The following is a 17,675-nucleotide window of genomic DNA, read 5'->3' as shown; positions in this document are numbered from 1 at the left end:
CTCCTAGCAACCGCGCAGCCCTGCTATGGCGGCCGCGGGTCCCAGCGTCTTCCTGCTCATGGTCAACGGGCAGGTGGAGAGCGCCCAGGTGAGCGGCCGTGGACCGCGCGGGGCCGCACGCGTCCCCCCAGGGCCGAGCCTCGCCGGAGGGAGCCAGCTTGTGAGAGGCTTGGTGCGAGGTCGCGCGAACCCTCCGCCCCATGTGCGGTGTGGAAACAGGCCTGGGGGGTTGAGCGAGGCCGAGGCCACAGTCGGCCGAGCCCGCGTGGAGTCACGGGCAGGGGCCTCCACCCCACGCAACCCGCGCGGGTCCGTGCGCAGCGAGGCCCCGCGCCCTCGACTCTCAGGTCCTCGGAAGCGGGTTGGAAGGGAGGTGATCTGCTTGATCTGATGCAGCGACGGTGGCGGCTGCCCCGGTCGGGGGGGGGGGGGCGGGGGCGGTGTCTGTTGGACGGAAGGGGACGCTACCCTCCAGTCCCCAGCACGTCCTACGAACCGTTTGTTATTTCTGTGTATAAGACATAGTATATGCCAGCCTCCATGCCCAGCCCCGCTCAGTCAATCCTCACAACCACCTGTGAAGTAGGTATGACTGGGACCCTCATTTTACAGATGGGAAAACTTGCCCAAAAGCAGTGGCGGAACTGGCATTTGAAACCTGGTCTGATGTCAGAGCTTTGCTGGACTTGCCCTTCCAGGCTGTTTTAAAAATATTATGAGTATATTGTGAGGACTAACTGAGATGGTTTAGGTAAAGCTCTGCTGGGGCCTCTTAGTGGGCATCTCCCGCCTTCCTGTTTCATCAGGGACGCTGCCCCAGTCTCCCACTCTGTCCACCTCCCCCTTGACCCAGTGCCCAAGACCCGCTTCCCCTCTTCTGCTCTGTCCCATCAGGGGCCTCAGCTGGGCTGGGTCACATGTGTCTGTGCTCTCAGCAGCCCCCTCAGCCCCACTTTTCCTCCCCCTCTGCTCGGGGCCCCTCCTCTAGCAGGCCAAGCATATGTTGCTCTGTGTGTCCTAACAGCACCCTGCCTTCTCAGACCTTTCACTTCAGCACCATTTCCTTAGAGCTGCTCCTGTGCCTGCCCCTGTGCCAGGTGCTGGGGACACAGCTCGCACACCTGTCCCTTGTTCACAGTCTAATGGGGTTGAGAGAAATAAACAGTCAGTGCTGTGATGGAGGGAAGCACCAGGGGCTGCGGGAGCTAGGAAGTGGCCCCCCAGACGGCCCGGAAGTGAGGGCAGGCTCCCTGAAGGATCAGTTTTGAAGGGTGAGCAGGAAAACTCCAGGTGAAGGAATGGGAAGGGTATGTCATACAGAAGGCAGAGCCTGAGCAAAGGCCCAGGGGCAGTAGCGGCCCCAGACCCTCCGCTGAACGCCACGTCCACACCCCCTGCTGTCTCTTGGCCCCCGCCCCCCCTCACCAGGTGCCTCACGTTCGGAGTTACTGGTGGCCGCACCTGCCTGGCCAGCAGTCGGTCTCAGCGTGAGTCCCTGTGAGCAGAAGCCGTGTATGCTTATCTCCACAGTTTCCTGAGTATGACGATCTCTACTGCAAGTACTGTTTCGTGTATGGCCAGGACTGGGCCCCCACGGCGGTAAGCTGGGCCCTTTGGCCTCCCAGACTCACGGCCTTCGTGACTGGGGGGGGGTCTCTGAAGGCTCCATCACACCCGTTACCCTCCCAGTTCAGAACCAGTTGAGAGGTGGACGCTGAGTTCAGGGGGGACCCGCATGCGAGTCTGCTCCTGGTGAAGCCGGGGCAGAGAACGCAGCGCCGCGGTGCTCCCTGACCCACCCCCGAGGCCGTGCTCGCTCGCGCGCCCTGTCCTGGGAGCTGGCGCGTGGCAGCAAGTAGGGATGTTTGGGCGGCGCGGGTGGGCAGGTCCTTTCACTGCACTGCCGGTCTCCTCAGCCTGTGGGGAGACTCTGGAACCCTCCTTCCAAGAGTCCCCGAGGAATGGTCTGTCTCCACCAGGAGAGGGACGATGGTGCCTCTTCAGCCCGCACCACGTTACTGCCTGCGCGGCACTGGGGCGACCCTCACAGCCGCTCGGAGCCCGGTCCCTCCCCTGTGCAGCTGAGACCATAGCGCTTGTCCTCCAGGCGCCCGCTAGGCGACAGGTGCCGAGTCTCTTGGTGATGGGGACGCAGTGGTGAACAGAGCCAGGGAAGCCCCGGTCTTGCTGGGTGCACGTCTTGAGGGGGAGACAGACACGGGGCAGTAAACACTCCAGGCTGTTGGCTGGTGACACGCTGGGGGAAAGCAGAGGCAAGAAAGGGAGGGATGAGAGGCCAGAAAAGGCCTCATGGAGACGGCAGCCGAGCACAGAGCTGAAGGAGGCGAGGGGACAAGCCGCGTGGAAGGCTGTGGAAAGAACTAGGCAGGCAGAAGGTGCGGAGTGTGCAAAGGCCCTGAGGCGGGGGTGTGCCTGGCATGTTTGACCTGGGAGGTGGGGGGCCAGTGAAATGGAGACAGAGAAGGGACCACATCACAGCCAGCCGAGCCACTGGTGACTTGACAGAAACACTTTGGTAGAGTGGGGGCCAGAGGTCAGATTGGGGTGGGTTCAGGGATGCAAAGTGAGAAGGAATTGGAGCTGGTGAGTGTCGACATGTCTTTTAAGAAGCTTGGCTGGGAACAAAGGGGTGGGGGGGCGTAGGGCCAAGGGACGTTGCTTTGTAACCAAGAAAGTGACACGCACACACGTGCCGATGGTGACAGGGGAGAGGGCGACACCGTCCCCTCAGTGAGGCTGAGGCACACTGGGCACCGGGGGAGGGCTGGGGCCTCGAGGTTCCAGGCCCTCATGGATGAAAACCCTCAAAGACCTGGGAGCCCCTCCATTACGTCTCAGGTCCCTTCGTTTGGCAGAAGGTGGTGAAGGAAACAGCTCTCCCAGCTGCTGCCCAGGGAGGGGAGGGGCGTGGAACTGGGACATTGGCCGTCACTGTCGTCCTCGCAGGGGCTGGAGGAGGGCATCTCACAGATCACATCCAAGAGCCAGGATGCGCGGCGCGCGCTGGTGTGGAACTTCCCCATCGACGTCACCTTTAAGAGCACCAACCCCTACGGCTGTGAGTCCACAGGCCTCGTCCTGCCCCCGTGTCCACACATGGACCTTCCCTGCCCATCCCCTGGGCCCTCGACCAGCCTTGTCACGTGCTCTCAGCCACCTGGCAGTTTCCCCCTCCTCCCCGCCCCCTTGCTGCTCATCTGTGTGCACTTGACCTTCCTGAGGTTCTGACAGAGCCGGTGAGGCCCGGCCTGAAGCCTTGGGTGGCGCTTGCCTGCAAAGGGCAGAGCCTGGCTCAGCAGTCTGGCCAGGAGGCCTGCCCTGACAGCTCTCCCCTGTCCGTCACAGCTGTGCTTCTACCAGACCCGAGCGCCCTGCTCCTCCTCCAAGTCCCTGCCCTTCTCTCTGCCCGGGGGCCCTGGCCCTCATCCTACCTCTGACCTTCCCAAAGCCCTCCTCACCTGCAGTGTTTGCAGTGTTTGCTTTCTACCTTACCTGGCAGTTACCAGTCACTCTCCCTTAATAAGCGCCAACTGTGTGCAAGCCTGGGGTTCGCTCCACAGGGGCTGTGAATACTCCCCCTACGTGGGCTTGGCCAGGCTTTGTAACCCTATCTGGTAGGTAGCTTCTTCTCCACGTCTAGGAAACTGAGACTCAAAAAGTGACATCATCTGCCTTCAGCTTTACCTTGAGCAGCTGAGCGTGGATTTGATTTCAGGTCCATCTGATTTCACGGTCCAGGCCTTATGCTGCGTGTGGCGGGGGCTCAGGCTTACCGGGCACGGAGGGTCTGGAGCAGAGGCTGCCTGGCTGTCCTCCTGGGCGGGGACTGCCATCCTATTGTCATCATCCATGAGAAACTTCCACAGGCTTCCTGGAACGGGGCACTAGGTAAAGGACCAATCTCCTCCTGCTGACGACGGCTAGGAAAGGTGAATAAAATATTAAAAAGCAAAACCAGAAAACAAACTACTTGAAGGCATCAGACAGGTAGCAAAGTCCTGGCGCTTTAGGAGGCCAAGACCCAGGAAAAAAGCAGAGCTCCAGAGACGCCCCCAGCCACAGCTCCCCTGGGAGTATTTGCTGATTCCAGCAGAGGTGATCGAGATGCTGATTCCAGCAGAGGTGATCGAGATGCTGACCGAGACTTTTGTCGGCCGCTCTGGGCTGGGGACCCAGGAGCCAGGAAGATCCTGCCACCTCAGAGCTCTGAGAGAACAGCCCGCCCTGGCCTGCGGCCCGGCTGCCCTCATCCCCGCCCTGGACATGGTGCCAAACATCCACAGACTGCACCTCACAGGACCCCAGAAGGGTGATCTGTCGTGAGCAAGGAGGGCTTAATCCAGAAATAAGAAGTTCGTGCAACATCTAAAGTCAACCGGTGAGACTCACTATGTTAAAAAGAAAGTCACCGTCACCCCCAGCGATGGAGAAGATGTGATAAAATTCAACGCATCCATGACAGACCTGTAGCCAGCCAGGAGTAGAGGGAAGCTTCCTTAATCTGATAAAGGCTATCCACAAAACTCAGAGCAGACGTCACTTATCTTAGTGAGATGTTGAAAGATCTCTCTGTCAGATCAGGATGCTTGTCATGACCACCAACGTTGTACAATTCAAAGGTATAAGAATTAGAATCATGTCACCTGTCATTATTCACAGGTGACATGATTATGTAGCATTTCCAAAATAACCTACAGTAAATTGTTAATAAGGGGGCATGACTACCAAATATAAGATCAGTATACAAAAATCAGCTGCAGGCTTCCCTGGTGGCGCAGTGGTTAAGAATCCGCCTGCCAACGCGGGGGACACAGGTTCAATCCCCGGTCTGAGAAGATCCCACAAGCCGCGAAGCAGCTAAGCCCATGCACCACTACTACTGAGCGTGCGCTCTAGAGCCAGCGAGCCACAACGACTGAGCCCATGTGCTGCAACTACTGAAGCCTGCACGCCTAGAGCCTGTGCTCCGCAACAAGGGAAGCCCGCATGCAACAACAAAGACCCAACGCAGCCAAAAATAAATAAGTAAATAAATTTATTTAAAAAATCAGTTGCTGGGCTCCCCTGGTGGCGCAGTGGTTGGGAATCTGCCTGCCAATGCAGGGGACATGGGTTTGAGCCCTGGTCTGGGAAGATCCCACATGCCGCGGAGCAACTGGGCCCGTGAGCCACAACTACTGAGCCTGCGCGCCTGGAGCCTGTGCTCCACAGAGAACAAGAGAGGCCGCGATAGTGAGAGGCCCGCACATGTGATGAAGAGTGGCCCCCGCTTGCCACAACTAGAGAAAGCCCTCGCACAGAAACAAGACCCAACACGGCCATAAAAAAAAAAAAAAAATCAGTTGCTTTCTGTATTAAAATAGAATGTGTTTTCTATTCTGTATAAAAAGTAGAAATTGATATTTTAAAAATAAATTCTTTCCAGTAATATCAAACATAACCTGTTCTACCAGCTATCAAGCTGTGATTCTAAAGCACAATCACGAGAGCAGTTTTGGCACCAGGACAGACAGATCCGTAGGGAGCCCAGGGCAGAACTGAACATGTGCAGCTGATTCATGACAAAGGGGCAGAGCAGGAGGGGAAGGGGTTCTTGAGAAGTGGTCCTGGGGCAGCTGGATACAAGCAGGAAGAAAAGTGCAGCCTGATCCCTGCTTTGTATCAGGCACACAGAGTCCGTCCCAGATGGACACACGCACGGAAACGTGAAGAGCACGACGATGCGGCTTAAGGAGGATTCCACGCAGGCGGGAGCCGTGGCACCAGAATGAGGACGCCTCACGGGAGCAGATCTGCGGGTTCCACTGTTAAACTTAGGGCTTCTAGTGACCCAAAGACATCATTACGGGTGAAAAGAGACCATCCGGTTGTAAACTGGGCAAGAGGCTCGAGCAAGGCACCGCCCAAAAGGACGTCCGAGTGACCAAGAAACAGGACGAGGTCTCAACTTCATTTTAGGAAGAACAGTTACAATTAGGAAAATGCAAATTAAAGCCAAAGTGAGCGGCCATGATTCAGGACCAGAACAGCCCAGTTAGGAAGCTTGAGGACGCCAAGCTCTGGTGCGGTGCCCCCAGGGAAGCAGCTCGAGTGAATGCACGGCCTGGGCAGACACGGGTGCGCGTGTGACGAGAGGTCGCGCTGTCCCAAGAAGGAGACACAGCCCGGGCGTCCATGGCCGCCAGACAGGACCGAGTTCTCCTGCCCTGGAGACGTGACTCGGTTTGCATGCGTCTCATAAACACCGAATCCAAGAAGCTGGATGCGGGAATCTACGTACCATACGATTCCACTCATACAAAGTTCACAACCTGGGCAGAACCAAAGGACCACGTGTGGGATGCATTCTTTGGCGGTGAAACCTTACGGAAGAGGAGTGATGACCTTTGAGGCGGTGACGGGGAGGGAACAGACGTCCCCCAGCACCGGGGAGCACTTCCTCTGCGTCAGGCCCGAGCCCGGGCGTCTGGAGGACGAGGAAACAGGCTGTCCGGTGGCCGCGGGTCCAAGCTGGGCAGGCCGGCCAGCTCTGGGCCTCCCTGCCTCCCGAGGATGTACCCCAATGGAGCTGCCAACAGGGAGCAGTGGGAACTGGCAGTGCTTGAGAGGAAGGGGGTGCGGGGCCTCCCTGAGCCACACGCAGACACCCCCGGGTCCCTGTGCACTCCCTGGGCCTGTCCAGTGGCAGGACCGGGGCAGCACGGGGCCCAGCCAGCAGGCTCTGCTCTCCCACCTCCCTGCAGGCCCACACCTGGGGGCTCCTGGGCCCGACGCCCTGCTCTCCACCCTGCACCTCCCCTGGGCTTGCCCGCAGGCTGACCCCTGCCTTGTCGTTCGCAAGGGCCGCAGATCGTGCTTAGCGTGTATGGGCCGGACATGTTCGGGAACGACGTGGTCCGAGGCTACGGGGCGGTGCACGTGCCCTTCTCACCCGGACGGTAGGTCCTCCTTCCGACCTGGTCCCTCGCCGGGCCACGCGAGGCTCACCCCGGGGCATGCTTCACCTTGAGGCGGGGAGTGCGAGGGTCCCTGGCGTGGGGGCGTGGCCCACACCTGGGAGGGGGTGTCCTGGGGCATCGAGAGGGGCGGGCCCAGCCAGAGTTCCAGGGCAGCTGGGGTCGGAGTTCAGACACTCATTCCCTCGCTGCTGGCCTGAGGACACACGTGTCAGACACGTGTGACCACGGACCTGCCCTCGCAGGCCCCCCCGAGTAGTGGGCACAGATGGAGAGACACAGCTCTCTCTTGTCAAGCATGGTGACAGGGTACAGGCACCGTGTTCCAGGCGCGGGGTGGGTGGCCAGGGTCAGCCGACCCTAAGGGGTGAGGACTCCATCAGAGCAGGTGGAGGGAGGAGGCTCAGCAGGCGAACCTGAGGGGTGTTGAGATGGGAAGTGCAGGGTGCGAGGGGAAGGGGGACGGGGGATGGGTGACCACAGCCGGGTGCGGCCCAGGGGACTGTCAGGGGCTTCCTGGAGGATGGCAGCGCGCTGGGATATTTGGAGAAGGACAAGGGCCCTGTGAGGGGCACAGTTGAGCCAGGGTTGGTTTGTAGCCCTCAGCATCCTCTCGACCCTTCAAAAGAAACAAGGCTCTCAGAGGACGCAGCCCTGGGGCGGGGCTCCGGCTCCGACTTGGCCACCCCTCGCTGGAGGCTCAGAAGGCTCCGCCACCTTTCCGTGGCTCAGCACAGCTGTCTGTGAAAACGTTTGTTTCAGGCACAAAAGGACCATCCCCATGTTTGTCCCAGAATCTGTGTCTAAACTGCAGAAGTTTACCAGGTGAGTCTCCTGCACACCCATCCCCCCAGCCACTCCTGGCCTCAGCGGTCGGGTGGAGGGCTGTCACATCCCCCGCTGCCATGTCGTGCTGGATGGCTTCACACAAGGGCCCTCTGCCAGGAGGTGACAGCTGAGCAGGGACTAGAGCAGAGGGCGGGGCCGGCGGGGCTCGGGGCGCAGGGAGCAGCCTGGTCTCGAGGAGGTAGTGACCTTGGTGGGGCAGCCAGTGGGGCCTGCACACGGGCCTGCAGGGAGACCAAGCCCGAGGCGTCTGGCCCCTTCCCTCATCCGAGTAGGAGCTGGAGGGCTGGCTGGGCCTGGCTGACCGACTCGGGTTGGGTCAGCTCAGCTCCCCGGTGGTGGGCCAGGCCCAGGGGAACGTGTAGCACCGCCTGGGCCCCCTGGCCGGCACCCTGCTCGGGGGAGGATGCTTCCTGGGCTCTGAGGCGCCTGCTGCCCTTGGGAGCCCTCCAGAAGCCACCGTGATGGGAAGGGCCAGCGTCGGCTGGAGGTGACAGCACCACCCCGGTGTCCACACTGCTCCACGCCCCACAGCTCCGAGGGAGGGCTGCGGGCCCCCGTGTGAGGCCTCCCTGGGGAGGGGGGGTCCTTGCTGGGAAAGCCCTCACTGCCGGCCAGGCGGCAGCAGGGGGTCGTCTCCCGCCCTTCGGAGGGGCTCTTGCCTGGGCTGGGCCGTGTGTGCTTGGGTTACGGAAATGGGGGAAGGCAGCTGGATGGACAGTCGTCCCAGATGAGGGGTCCGTGTTCCAGCAGCCCCTTCTCTCATCCCTTCTGCTGGGCCTCCGCCTCCGGCGTCCTTCCTCGGCCTGCTGGCTGCCTGCTTCCCTGCGGCCACTTCCTGTAGCCGCCGCAGCCAGTTACCACGGACTTGGTGGCTTAAAACCACAGAAATTAACTTTCTCACAGTGGGACCTAGTCTCTTTGGGGCCATCACGCAGATCCTCCAATCTGCTCTTCACACGGCAGAAAGGGTTCCCTGAGACACCGCTGCACGAGGTACTCAGGCACATCTCCACCTCAAGGCGCCCGCAGGGCCCCTGCAGCAGCGTCCAGGCTGGCGGGGCCCTTGGGGGCTGCTTCCCCGGGCTGGTCCTCAGCGCAGCCTGGGGGCAGGTGCCGCGTAGCCCTGCTCCTCCGATGGGGAAACCGAGGTGCAGGGAGGGGGCGAGGCTCCCCTCCATGACCCCCTGTGCCCCCCCTGCCCCCTCCCTGCTCCCCTCCCGCCCCCTGCCCTCCCCACTCCCCTGTGCCCCCTCCCGCCCCCTCCCTGCCCCCCCCCCCCCCCCGCCCCGAGCCCCTCACTGGCTCACTGCGTGTCCGCGGCCTGCTCTGAGGTGCGGAGAACCTTCTGCCTGGGTGGGAGGCTCAGATGTCAAGAGGTTAATGCTTTACGGCTGGAGCCCCATGGGGTAGGGGACCATTATCACGTCCCCATTAAGGTGAGAAGACCGGTGCTCAGAAATGGAAGTGACATCCTGGGTCCTGCTCTGTTCAGAGGACAGTGGAGAGCCCAGATCTGGCTCCTCTGCCCACCCCAGGGCTGGTTGTTGGGCTCTGGGTTGGGGCCCACCTTCCCCAGGAGGATGGGGAATCACACTGTCCCAGGGCCCCGCCTTCCCCACCTCGGCTGCTGTCACCTTTCTGGGATTTCTGTCTGGGTTCAGGCTGTCTCCTATCTTCCCAGCTGGTTCATGGGACGGCGGCCCGAGTACACAGACCCCAAGGTGGTGGCTCAAGGGGAAGGCCGGGAAGGTAAAACTTGACCCCCCATCCCCCGGGCAGGTGGGACCAGGTGGGCCCCCCGCAGTCAGATGGCTGGATGCCAGGGACCCGCCAGCACACAGATGCGGGGGCAGAGCCCAGCCCGGAGGGGTTGCCACGTCCGTCCGTCCCCCGTCCCCACCGCAGCCCCTTCTCCCGGTGAGGGGCGTGGGCCCAGCTAACGCTGCCCTTCTGTCCTCAGTGACCCGCGTCCGCTCCCAGGGCTTCGTCACTCTCCTCTTCAACGTGGTGACCAAGGACATGAGGAAGCTGGGCTATGACACCGGGCCTCCGGACACACAGGGGGTCTCAGGGCCCAGCACACCCCAGGGCCTCTCCCGGTGAAGGCATCGGCCCCCTGGGACGGCCCAGCGACCCACCTGCCTGACGTGCGTCGGGGGTGGCCGGTGTTTGTGTAATAAAGTGTTACCTTTTCACAGAGCCCAGGCTGGGGCAGCTCCTCTCCCCGCAGCAACTGCCCTGCGAGCAGGGCCCCGGGGCTGGCGCGGGCCTTGGGGGGCACGGCCCGGGGTGGAAGCTGCGCCAGGACGAAGCCAGCAGCCGAGCCTGGGCTCAGCCTGATCCCGGGCCCACGGCTGGGCGGCCCCCACACTTCGACACGCTCGTCCCTAAAACCAGCGTGTTGTCCACCAGACAGGCGAGCCGGGCAGCACCTCCCTTGGATGGAGAGGCCCGCGGCAGCCCAGAGGACGGGCTGCAAGCTTCCCCAAGGTGGGCAGCGCCACGGCGGGGGAGCCCCGCCTGCCCTCGGCCCCCCCCGGGCCACCTGACCCCCCCCGGGCCGCTTCCGGGGAGCCCTCTGGCCAGAACACCGGGCTTGCTCAGGGTTCTCCCCTCAGCAGGATTTGAGGGGAGCCCCGCAGCCTGAAGAGCCCACCTTAGCCACCACCCACTGCCCGGCTGTCACGGGGACCTGCCTTTGTCCCAGTTCCCCCATAAACTCAGGGCGCCCAGCTCACTGCGCGCTCTGGAACCGTCCGCCAATCCCCAGCATCCTGACCCTCTTTACGTGGAACCTTCCCGCCCCGCTCTGGCCCCGCTGCTCCGCAGAAGCATCTCCTGCGTCCCCGTCCCAGCTCCCTCGACGCCCCAGCCGTCAGACCACACCACGTCCACCACAGACTCCACCACCTGTCTGCTCGTCCAGTGGCCCCGGCACGTCACCAACCACACGGACAGCCCTTCCCGAGACGTGGCCTCTTCCTCAGCCCCCTCCCTCTCCCTTGTAATGATCTTGGCCTGTGCCCCCGGCAGCCCCCAGCCCCCTCCTTCCCCTACGCTCAGGCTCACACAGGCACCGAGACCGGGTCGGTGGCCTTGTGAACCGCAGGCCAAGCTGGACTCCAGGCAGGAACCAGCTCCCAAGCGCACCTCTCCCGATGCCTCCAGATTGATAAGGGTGGGGGCGGGGGAAGGACACAGCCAGAAACCGCGTGGTGATACAAATGATAAATTATATTTATACAGTAAATAAGTATCAACAGTCAACACAAGTTCCAAACCGGCCACCCGCCCCTGGGACTGAGAAAACGGCTGGGCAACACCCCTACCACGGTGCCCGGCAGGAGGGAGCTTGATGGCATGTGTCCCACACGCGTGGCAGCACCAGTGGCTTCATGATCAGTGCAACGGGCAACACGGACGAGGCGCCTGGGGGTGGGCCTGAGCCGGGAGCTGGGCGGGAGTCTGCCTGGGCCTGGGTGGGCCACTGGCTGTGACATCGGGGCCTTAAAGTCCCATCGGGAAGGGCCCCTCACTCTCACGAGGAATCATGACCCCAGTAGCGTGGTCCTGTGCCCCGTGAGGGGGTCGGCCCCTACCTCCCGGGGGAGCACCTTGCCCCGAGCCCCGCCCTGCCCCACCCTCCCCCAGGCTGCTGGGAGAGGCCGGAAGGGCGTTCGTGGATGACTCTGGAGCCCACGGTCCAGCCCCAGGTCTCGGGCTGGGCAGGAGCTCTGGGCCGGGGGTAGCCCCAGGGAGGAGCACAGGTGAGCTCTTCTACATGGCAACAGGAGTGGCCTGAGCAGGCAGTTCTGAGTCAGCCTCCCGTGCCCAGCGCCAAGGGTCAGAGCTCCTGGAACCAGAGAGGGGGGAGGGGCCCCATCCCCCCAGGAGAGAGACGCTCAGCTGTCAGCTGCCCTTGGTGCTGGAGGTGAGACGTCCGCCACGTAGAGTGAGACTGAGGTGCCCGCCAGGCCGGCTGACCAAACAGACAGGACTCGGGGGGAAATGGCCCTGCTCTGGGGAGAAGCAAGTCTCTTCTGGTCTTTCATTTGTGACTTACCTAATACTTTTTTATAGTGGTGGGCGGGGTGAGGAAAGCAGGGGAGAGGGAGGTAAGATTAGTGCACGTTCGCTAAAAATCTCTTCTGGGTGAGAATGATTTTTTTTCCTCTGCCAAGTAAGAGATGATTACTTCTACGTTGCAACGGGTGTCTGGAGGGCGGGTGCGTAGGTCGGGGCCAGCCCTGGGCCCTCCCCCTGTCAGCCTGGGCTGCCCCCGACATGCCGCCCCCGCCGCTGTCCCCACCTCTACCCTGAGTGTGGAGTAAGACAGAGGGGGTCACAGACACAGGGTTCCAGAAGCCTCTCCTTCCCACGTTCCCACTGTAAACGAAGTCTTGTTAACTGCATGCCTTCAGTCACAGAAAGGAGTTAGCTGATAAAACCTGGTGAGTCACATTCATATGTTAGATTTTTTTTGTCTTTAACTTTCTTCACGTTGCTTCATCAGTAAGAAAAATAGCCTCTCTCTTAGGATCTAGCCAAAAAGGCTGAAAGTCAACGGTTTGGTAATCCACCAGGAAAAGGAGTTAAAGGGAAAGGCAACTGGAGGCTACGATTTTGTTACTGTTGTAGTTTTCTTTTCCTTTTAAATAAACATCTTTTATGCATAATCAAATTCCCATATGTTTTCCTATACAGAATTTGCTTTAGTTTTTCCATAAGGCATTTTTTGTCTCTTCCTATTTAAACTTTCTTACAGAGTTAAAACCATAAATAAGAGGAGTTACACCACTAACGTGACGCGGCCAATATCTTAACCCAGCCAGACCTGGCAAATTCTATCAAAACTAGACAGTTAAATAAGAACGACGTTATAAAAATATTAGCCAAAAAGACTATTCGATAATTCTGCAAACAAATATGAAACTGTACTAAACAAAATCTGTGCAAACGTGTACAAGCATGGAGCACGTGGCAGGGTTACGCTCAGGTTAGTTTAAAGCTTGCTCTAGTGGGTTTAAGTCAAGGGTTGTTCCACGGTGGCGCCATTTACTTTGAACTCACACACGAGTCAAAGAGAAGTAAAATACGCACAACCGCGCCCCCCAAAGGTCAGTGTCTGAGGGAGCCCGCGCTCCACCCCGTCCACGCCCGGGGGGCGCCAGGGCTGAGGTGGGGGCCGGGTCCTGGGCAGGGGGGCTCCCAGAAGCCCGGGGCTGAGGCTGGGCCAGCACCGAGCACTGCCGCCTCCTCACCCAAGGCCCCCGAGGGCTGGCGGATCTCCACGGGGGCCGGGCCTGCGGCCAGGCTGGGTCAGGGGTCCTCCCGCCCGACACAGGCTCGGGGACCCACGTGCCGCGTGATGACGCCTCAATAAGCCCGCCACCTCTCGACCCTCAGGCTGAGGGCCAGGGCCGCAAAGACACCCTCTGCACACCCACCCCACTCTCAGACCCCATTCCACAGGCGAGAGCCCCTGCCTGGCGTCCTCGGCACGGATGCTCTGCGGCGTGTCCCGGGGGGGGACACTAGAGGAGGAACGGGTTGGTTGTGCCGGTGGCCTGAGCTGCTGACGGGGGGACGCCCAGGCTGCCCACCATGTTCACCGCAGCGGGGCCCAGCGGTGGCAGGGAGGAGCCGCCAGCCCCCAGGGCTGGGTGGGAGGCTGCGGACGTCACGGAGGCCACAGCCACGGGCTCCACAGCCGGGCCGGGCCCGAAGGACGTGCTGCTCCCCAGCACCGGGCTCCCCCGCAGCTGGTTCAGCGTCAGCGGCTGCGGCTGGTTCACCTGGAAGGGGTTGACCGGGGCTGAGGCCGCGGCGGCACCTGGAGAGAGAGCGGGCAGGGCGGCCACGGTCAGAGCTGCAGCGTGCCCGGGCCTGGACGACCCCGGCACAGCGGCCACCGGGGCAGCCCGCCCGCCCCTCTGGGCCTGGTGTTGGGACTGGGAGACTCAGGCCGTGAGGAGCCCAGCGAGGGGTCAGGCTCGCGGGGCCCAGCTCCTCCTCCGGGCTGGCACCCCGGGCGCCCTCCCTCGTTCTCTCAGCCAGCCAGCCAGCCAGCCTAGCTCTGCGACCAGAGGGAGAGGGGAGAGGAGAGAGGTGCGGGGAGAGAGGGGAGCCACGGGGGAGGCGGGAAGCGCAGGGCGGCCTGCACCTGGGGACCCTGGCATAATAAAAGCTCTGAGAAGTCCTGCAGTCTAGAAGCAGATGCAGCTCCGTCCTGCCCAGTGTTTCCCGAATTCCTCTCATACCAGAAACCCTTCCCCGCATTCAGCAGAAACATCTACTGATACCCTGGCCAAAAACCACGGGCGCTGCTGGCACTGAGTCTCCAACTCGGCCCAGCCCCTGCTCACAAAGGCTGCCAGGAAGGCAACCCCAGGTCACCAGAGGAGATGCCGCCTGCTCTTCACGAGGGCACCCCAACGCTCTTGCATCAGTCGCTCCTCGGAGCCCTGGGAAGAGGGCTGTGCAGATCAGATCACCTGGGCTAGAGATGAGCAGACTAGACTACAGAGTAGGACCAGAAAGGGGCAGAGCCAGGAGGATGGCCCTGGAGGGCCAGGGGGCTGCCAGAGCCTCCTGCATCTTGGCTGTAGCTCCAGGCCGTGACCGGCCCCCCACAGCCTGGCAGTGGAGCTCCTGCAGGGGCCCTCGGGGCAGACCCCTGGCTGTCGGCCAGCTCTGCCCTGGAGCCAGCCCCGCTGGTGGCAACCACGTTCCCTACCCACCTCAGGAGCGCACGGCCGGGCAGGACCCAGGCATCACACACACACCGCTTCTGCCAGAGGGTCCCCGACCTCAGCCTGCCAAGTCCTCAGGTCTGAGGACAAACACCTTGAAGGTGACCTGTTCCTGCCCTTGCGGAGCCCAAGGCCTTTCTGGGAAAACTCTGGGGAAGGGCGGGAGCTTCCTCAAGGAAGAGGGTTGCCCGGACTGAGAAGCGAAGGGGGGATCCGAATCCCCAGCCCCGGAGAAGAGGAGGGAGATGTCCCGGCAGAGGGAACAGGACGTGTAGCAGGGGGCAGAGAGCAGCCCACGCAGCTGAGGGGCTGAGCGCACAGGGGGCTGGCGTGGGCGGGAGGCAGAGAGCGGCCCACGCAGCTGAGGGGCTGAGCAGACAGGGGCCTGGCGTGGGCGGGGGGCAGAGAGCGGCCCATGCAGCTGAGGGGCTGAGCAGACAGGGGCCTGGCGTGGGCGGGGGCACGGGACACGGAGGCCCTGGCCACTCACTCGAGGGCTGGGGCTTGTCCTGCAGCCCACGTGGAGCTCCTGAGGGTGGAGAGCCCACCGGCAGGGAGGACGGGCTTGGGGGCAAGGGTGAGTTCCAGCCCCAGATAAGGCAGAATCCAGCAGCAGGGGCGAAGTGAGGGCTCTTGGGGTCCCTGGAGCATGGCCCAGCAGAGAGCCCAATTACCCTTAACCCGAAAACGGGGCTGCTGGGCAGCAAACCCAGGCTCCTCCCCTCAGCCCCAGCACTATGCGCCCCCAGCTGACCTAAAACTGGCGCTCGCTAAAGGGTCTCCCTGGCTGGGGCACCAAGTCAGGGGCAGCTTCTGCTCAGCCGTCTCAACTGAGGACAGAGAGGCGCGAGGGCTGGTCCAGGACGCCCGGCGCTACGCTACTGCTCAGCCGGGGCCAGCACGCCCCTGAGCCTGGTCCCCGCCTGTGGTCCCCGAGGGAAGAGTCCCCCGCAGAGGTGGAGGGGAGGTCAGCGCCCACAGGCCTGCCCCAGAGCCCCTCCCAGGAAGGGCAGACAGCCAGAGGAAGGCCGGGAAGCAAGCATACCTGGGGCCAGGAAGGGGTTGAGGGACTGCGCCGGTGGGGCTGGCCTGGCCACCAGCGAGTCCAGGTTCACCAAGGCTGCGTTGGGGCCCAGGAAGGACTCGGGGGTTTTCCGGGTGCCGCTGGGCTTGCTTGAGGCCACGGTCGCGGGCTGGGACTCAAAGGGGTCGGGGCTGGTAGTTCCACTGTTCTGGGCCGGCGGAGACGCCGCCTTGGCTGCAAGACAAGGACACACACGGGCTGGTGAGCCTGGAGGGCTCATCCAACCCCGAAGCGTCCACAGCAAACCCCGATGTCCCCGGACGCCGACTCGCTGGGGATGCGTGCGGCTGCCTAAGGAATGGGGCGTTCGCTGCAGTGCTATTTCCAACAGCCCCAACCTGGAGCCACGGTCAGCCACAGGGCAGGGCAAGTACAACCAGACCTGAGTCCAGGGACGGAAGGCGCGATGAGGAAGGAGCAGGGACAGAACAGTGCAGCACAATCTCCACAAATATTAAGATGGCATTTTGGGTTGGTGGCCACACATGAGTAGTTCACATTTTTTTAAATGTTTTCATTTTCTAAATTTTCTACAGTGAACATGAATTGCTTGACAGTAAGAAGAAAGCAAATGACTTTTAAAAATTCAGCCAACAGAGGGTGTGCTGAGGCAGGCCGGCAGGAACGTGGCTGCTCTGCTAGGCTGCTCTGCTCTGTGAGATGGTGATGGGGACACGGGTCCCGAAGAACCATCGATTCTGCACTCAGCAGCCCCACGTCCAGGAACCCAGACTCAGGAGATAATGCAAAGTGTGAGCAGGAGGTTAAGCACAGAGATGTTCACTACAGCATTATTTACTTTAGCACAACTTGAAATCAACTTAAAATGCCCACCCCAAAATTAACGATTAAATATTGGGTTGGCCAAAAAGTTCGGGTTTTTCCGTAGTATCTTACGGAACCCAGTAACTTGTCGCTGAGCCCTACGAAGAGATACTGCAAAGCTCTTTCTAGAGAATTCGTAATGTTGAAAGAAAACGTTCTCAATCCGCTTTTCCATAAAAGTGGTGGGAAAAAAAAAAAAGTGGTGGGGGCAGCATTCGACTCCCTCCATCCGTAAGAGCTCAGAAAAAGTGCTGGGAGGGAGCACAGTGGCCACGTGTAGACGGAAGAATTACACGTGATTTTCATTGTCTTCCATAAACTTTCCCACACTTTCTACAATGGGAACACCTCCAGAATTGGGGTAAATACTTCACAGGCCCAGGGAAGGGTGCTTAGGCTTCTCCCTGAGGGGTGGGGAGCGAGCAAGGACAGTTAGGTTGTACTTTGGCCTGTGGAAGAGACACACGGAATCTTGTTGCTTTTTTAATGCGGCAAAAGAAACCCGGGGAAGCGGCAGCTCTAAGTTGCTTCTGGGCCCCTGGAGCTGAGAGGGCCCGGGGGCGGGGGGGGGGGGTGGGTGGGCGGTGCGGTGAGGGGTGCCAGGCTGCTCCTACCTTAGGCCAGCCCAGCCCTGCCTGCTGGGGGAGGTAGGGGAGGGGCAGTGGGAAACGGGAAGCGGGGAAGCCAGGAGAGGAGAGAGAAAGGAGAAAAGTTGCTCGGTGCAGCTGGGAGGGGTGGCCCTGAGGAAGGCAGGCGCCACCTGGCTCTGTCCCCAGCCCCACAGGGCTGTGTGAAGAGGGCATCCAGCCCCCTCCCTCTGCCCCTCGGGGCCCAGTCTCTCTCCCCGCTCCGACCCTGACCCCTCCCAGCCCAGGGGCGCTCGGGGAGGAGCAGGGTCTTCTGCAGAGCGCGCATGTGCATGCATGCGTGCGTGCACGTGTGTGCGTCACAGATGCCTGCCCACACAGAGAGCCGGGTGGTCTGGAAAAGGGGGCGCCTTTGGGGAGCTGGGAAGAGGAAGGCTGGTGGAGACGGCAGGGCTGCGCTGGGCCAGCCGGGGAGCCAGGGCAGTGGGCTTCCGCCAGCGGCCACAGGGCCCAGGGCGCGAGGCCGAGGAACAGAGGTGGCTGGAGGAGAGGAGAGGGTGACAGAAAGCTCAAGGGCATTCCTGCCGCCGCTGCCCCATGA

General features: G+C 61.6%; 2 protein-coding genes across 3 annotated transcripts in view; one reads left to right on the top strand and one right to left on the bottom strand.

Moving 5' to 3' along the window:
• On the top strand, positions 1–10,025 carry B9D1 (B9 domain containing 1). 2 transcript variants are annotated; one of them, XM_082678909.1, is made up of 7 exons: positions 1–88; positions 1,531–1,599; positions 2,968–3,079; positions 6,863–6,959; positions 7,740–7,802; positions 9,508–9,575; positions 9,787–10,025. In XM_082678909.1, the coding sequence occupies exons 1-7, from the start codon at positions 26–28 to the stop codon at positions 9,927–9,929; spliced, it is 615 nt and encodes a 204-aa protein (XP_082535035.1). In that variant the 5' UTR covers positions 1–25; the 3' UTR covers positions 9,930–10,025. The 2 variants fall into 2 exon arrangements, with proteins under 2 accessions (XP_082535035.1, XP_082535036.1); XM_082678910.1 differs by having other exon boundaries at positions 7–88; positions 6,871–6,959.
• A 570-nt stretch (positions 10,026–10,595) lies between these two features.
• EPN2 (epsin 2) overlaps positions 10,596–17,675 on the bottom strand; it is a 69,377-nt gene continuing 62,297 nt past the window's right edge. Inside the window, exons 8-9 of the mRNA XM_082679534.1 lie at positions 15,624–15,836; positions 10,596–13,659 (exon numbers count right to left, since the gene is read on the bottom strand). Coding sequence (XP_082535660.1) covers positions 13,361–13,659; positions 15,624–15,836 — 512 coding nt within the window. The 3' untranslated portion in view covers positions 10,596–13,360. The remainder of the gene's footprint in view (positions 13,660–15,623; positions 15,837–17,675) is intronic.

Source organism: Grampus griseus, assembly GCF_964374135.1.
Source record: "Grampus griseus genome assembly, chromosome: 20".
NCBI lineage: Eukaryota > Metazoa > Chordata > Mammalia > Artiodactyla > Delphinidae > Grampus > Grampus griseus.
Note: the sequence above shows the minus strand (reverse complement) of the source record. Positions and strands in the feature narration are given on the sequence as shown.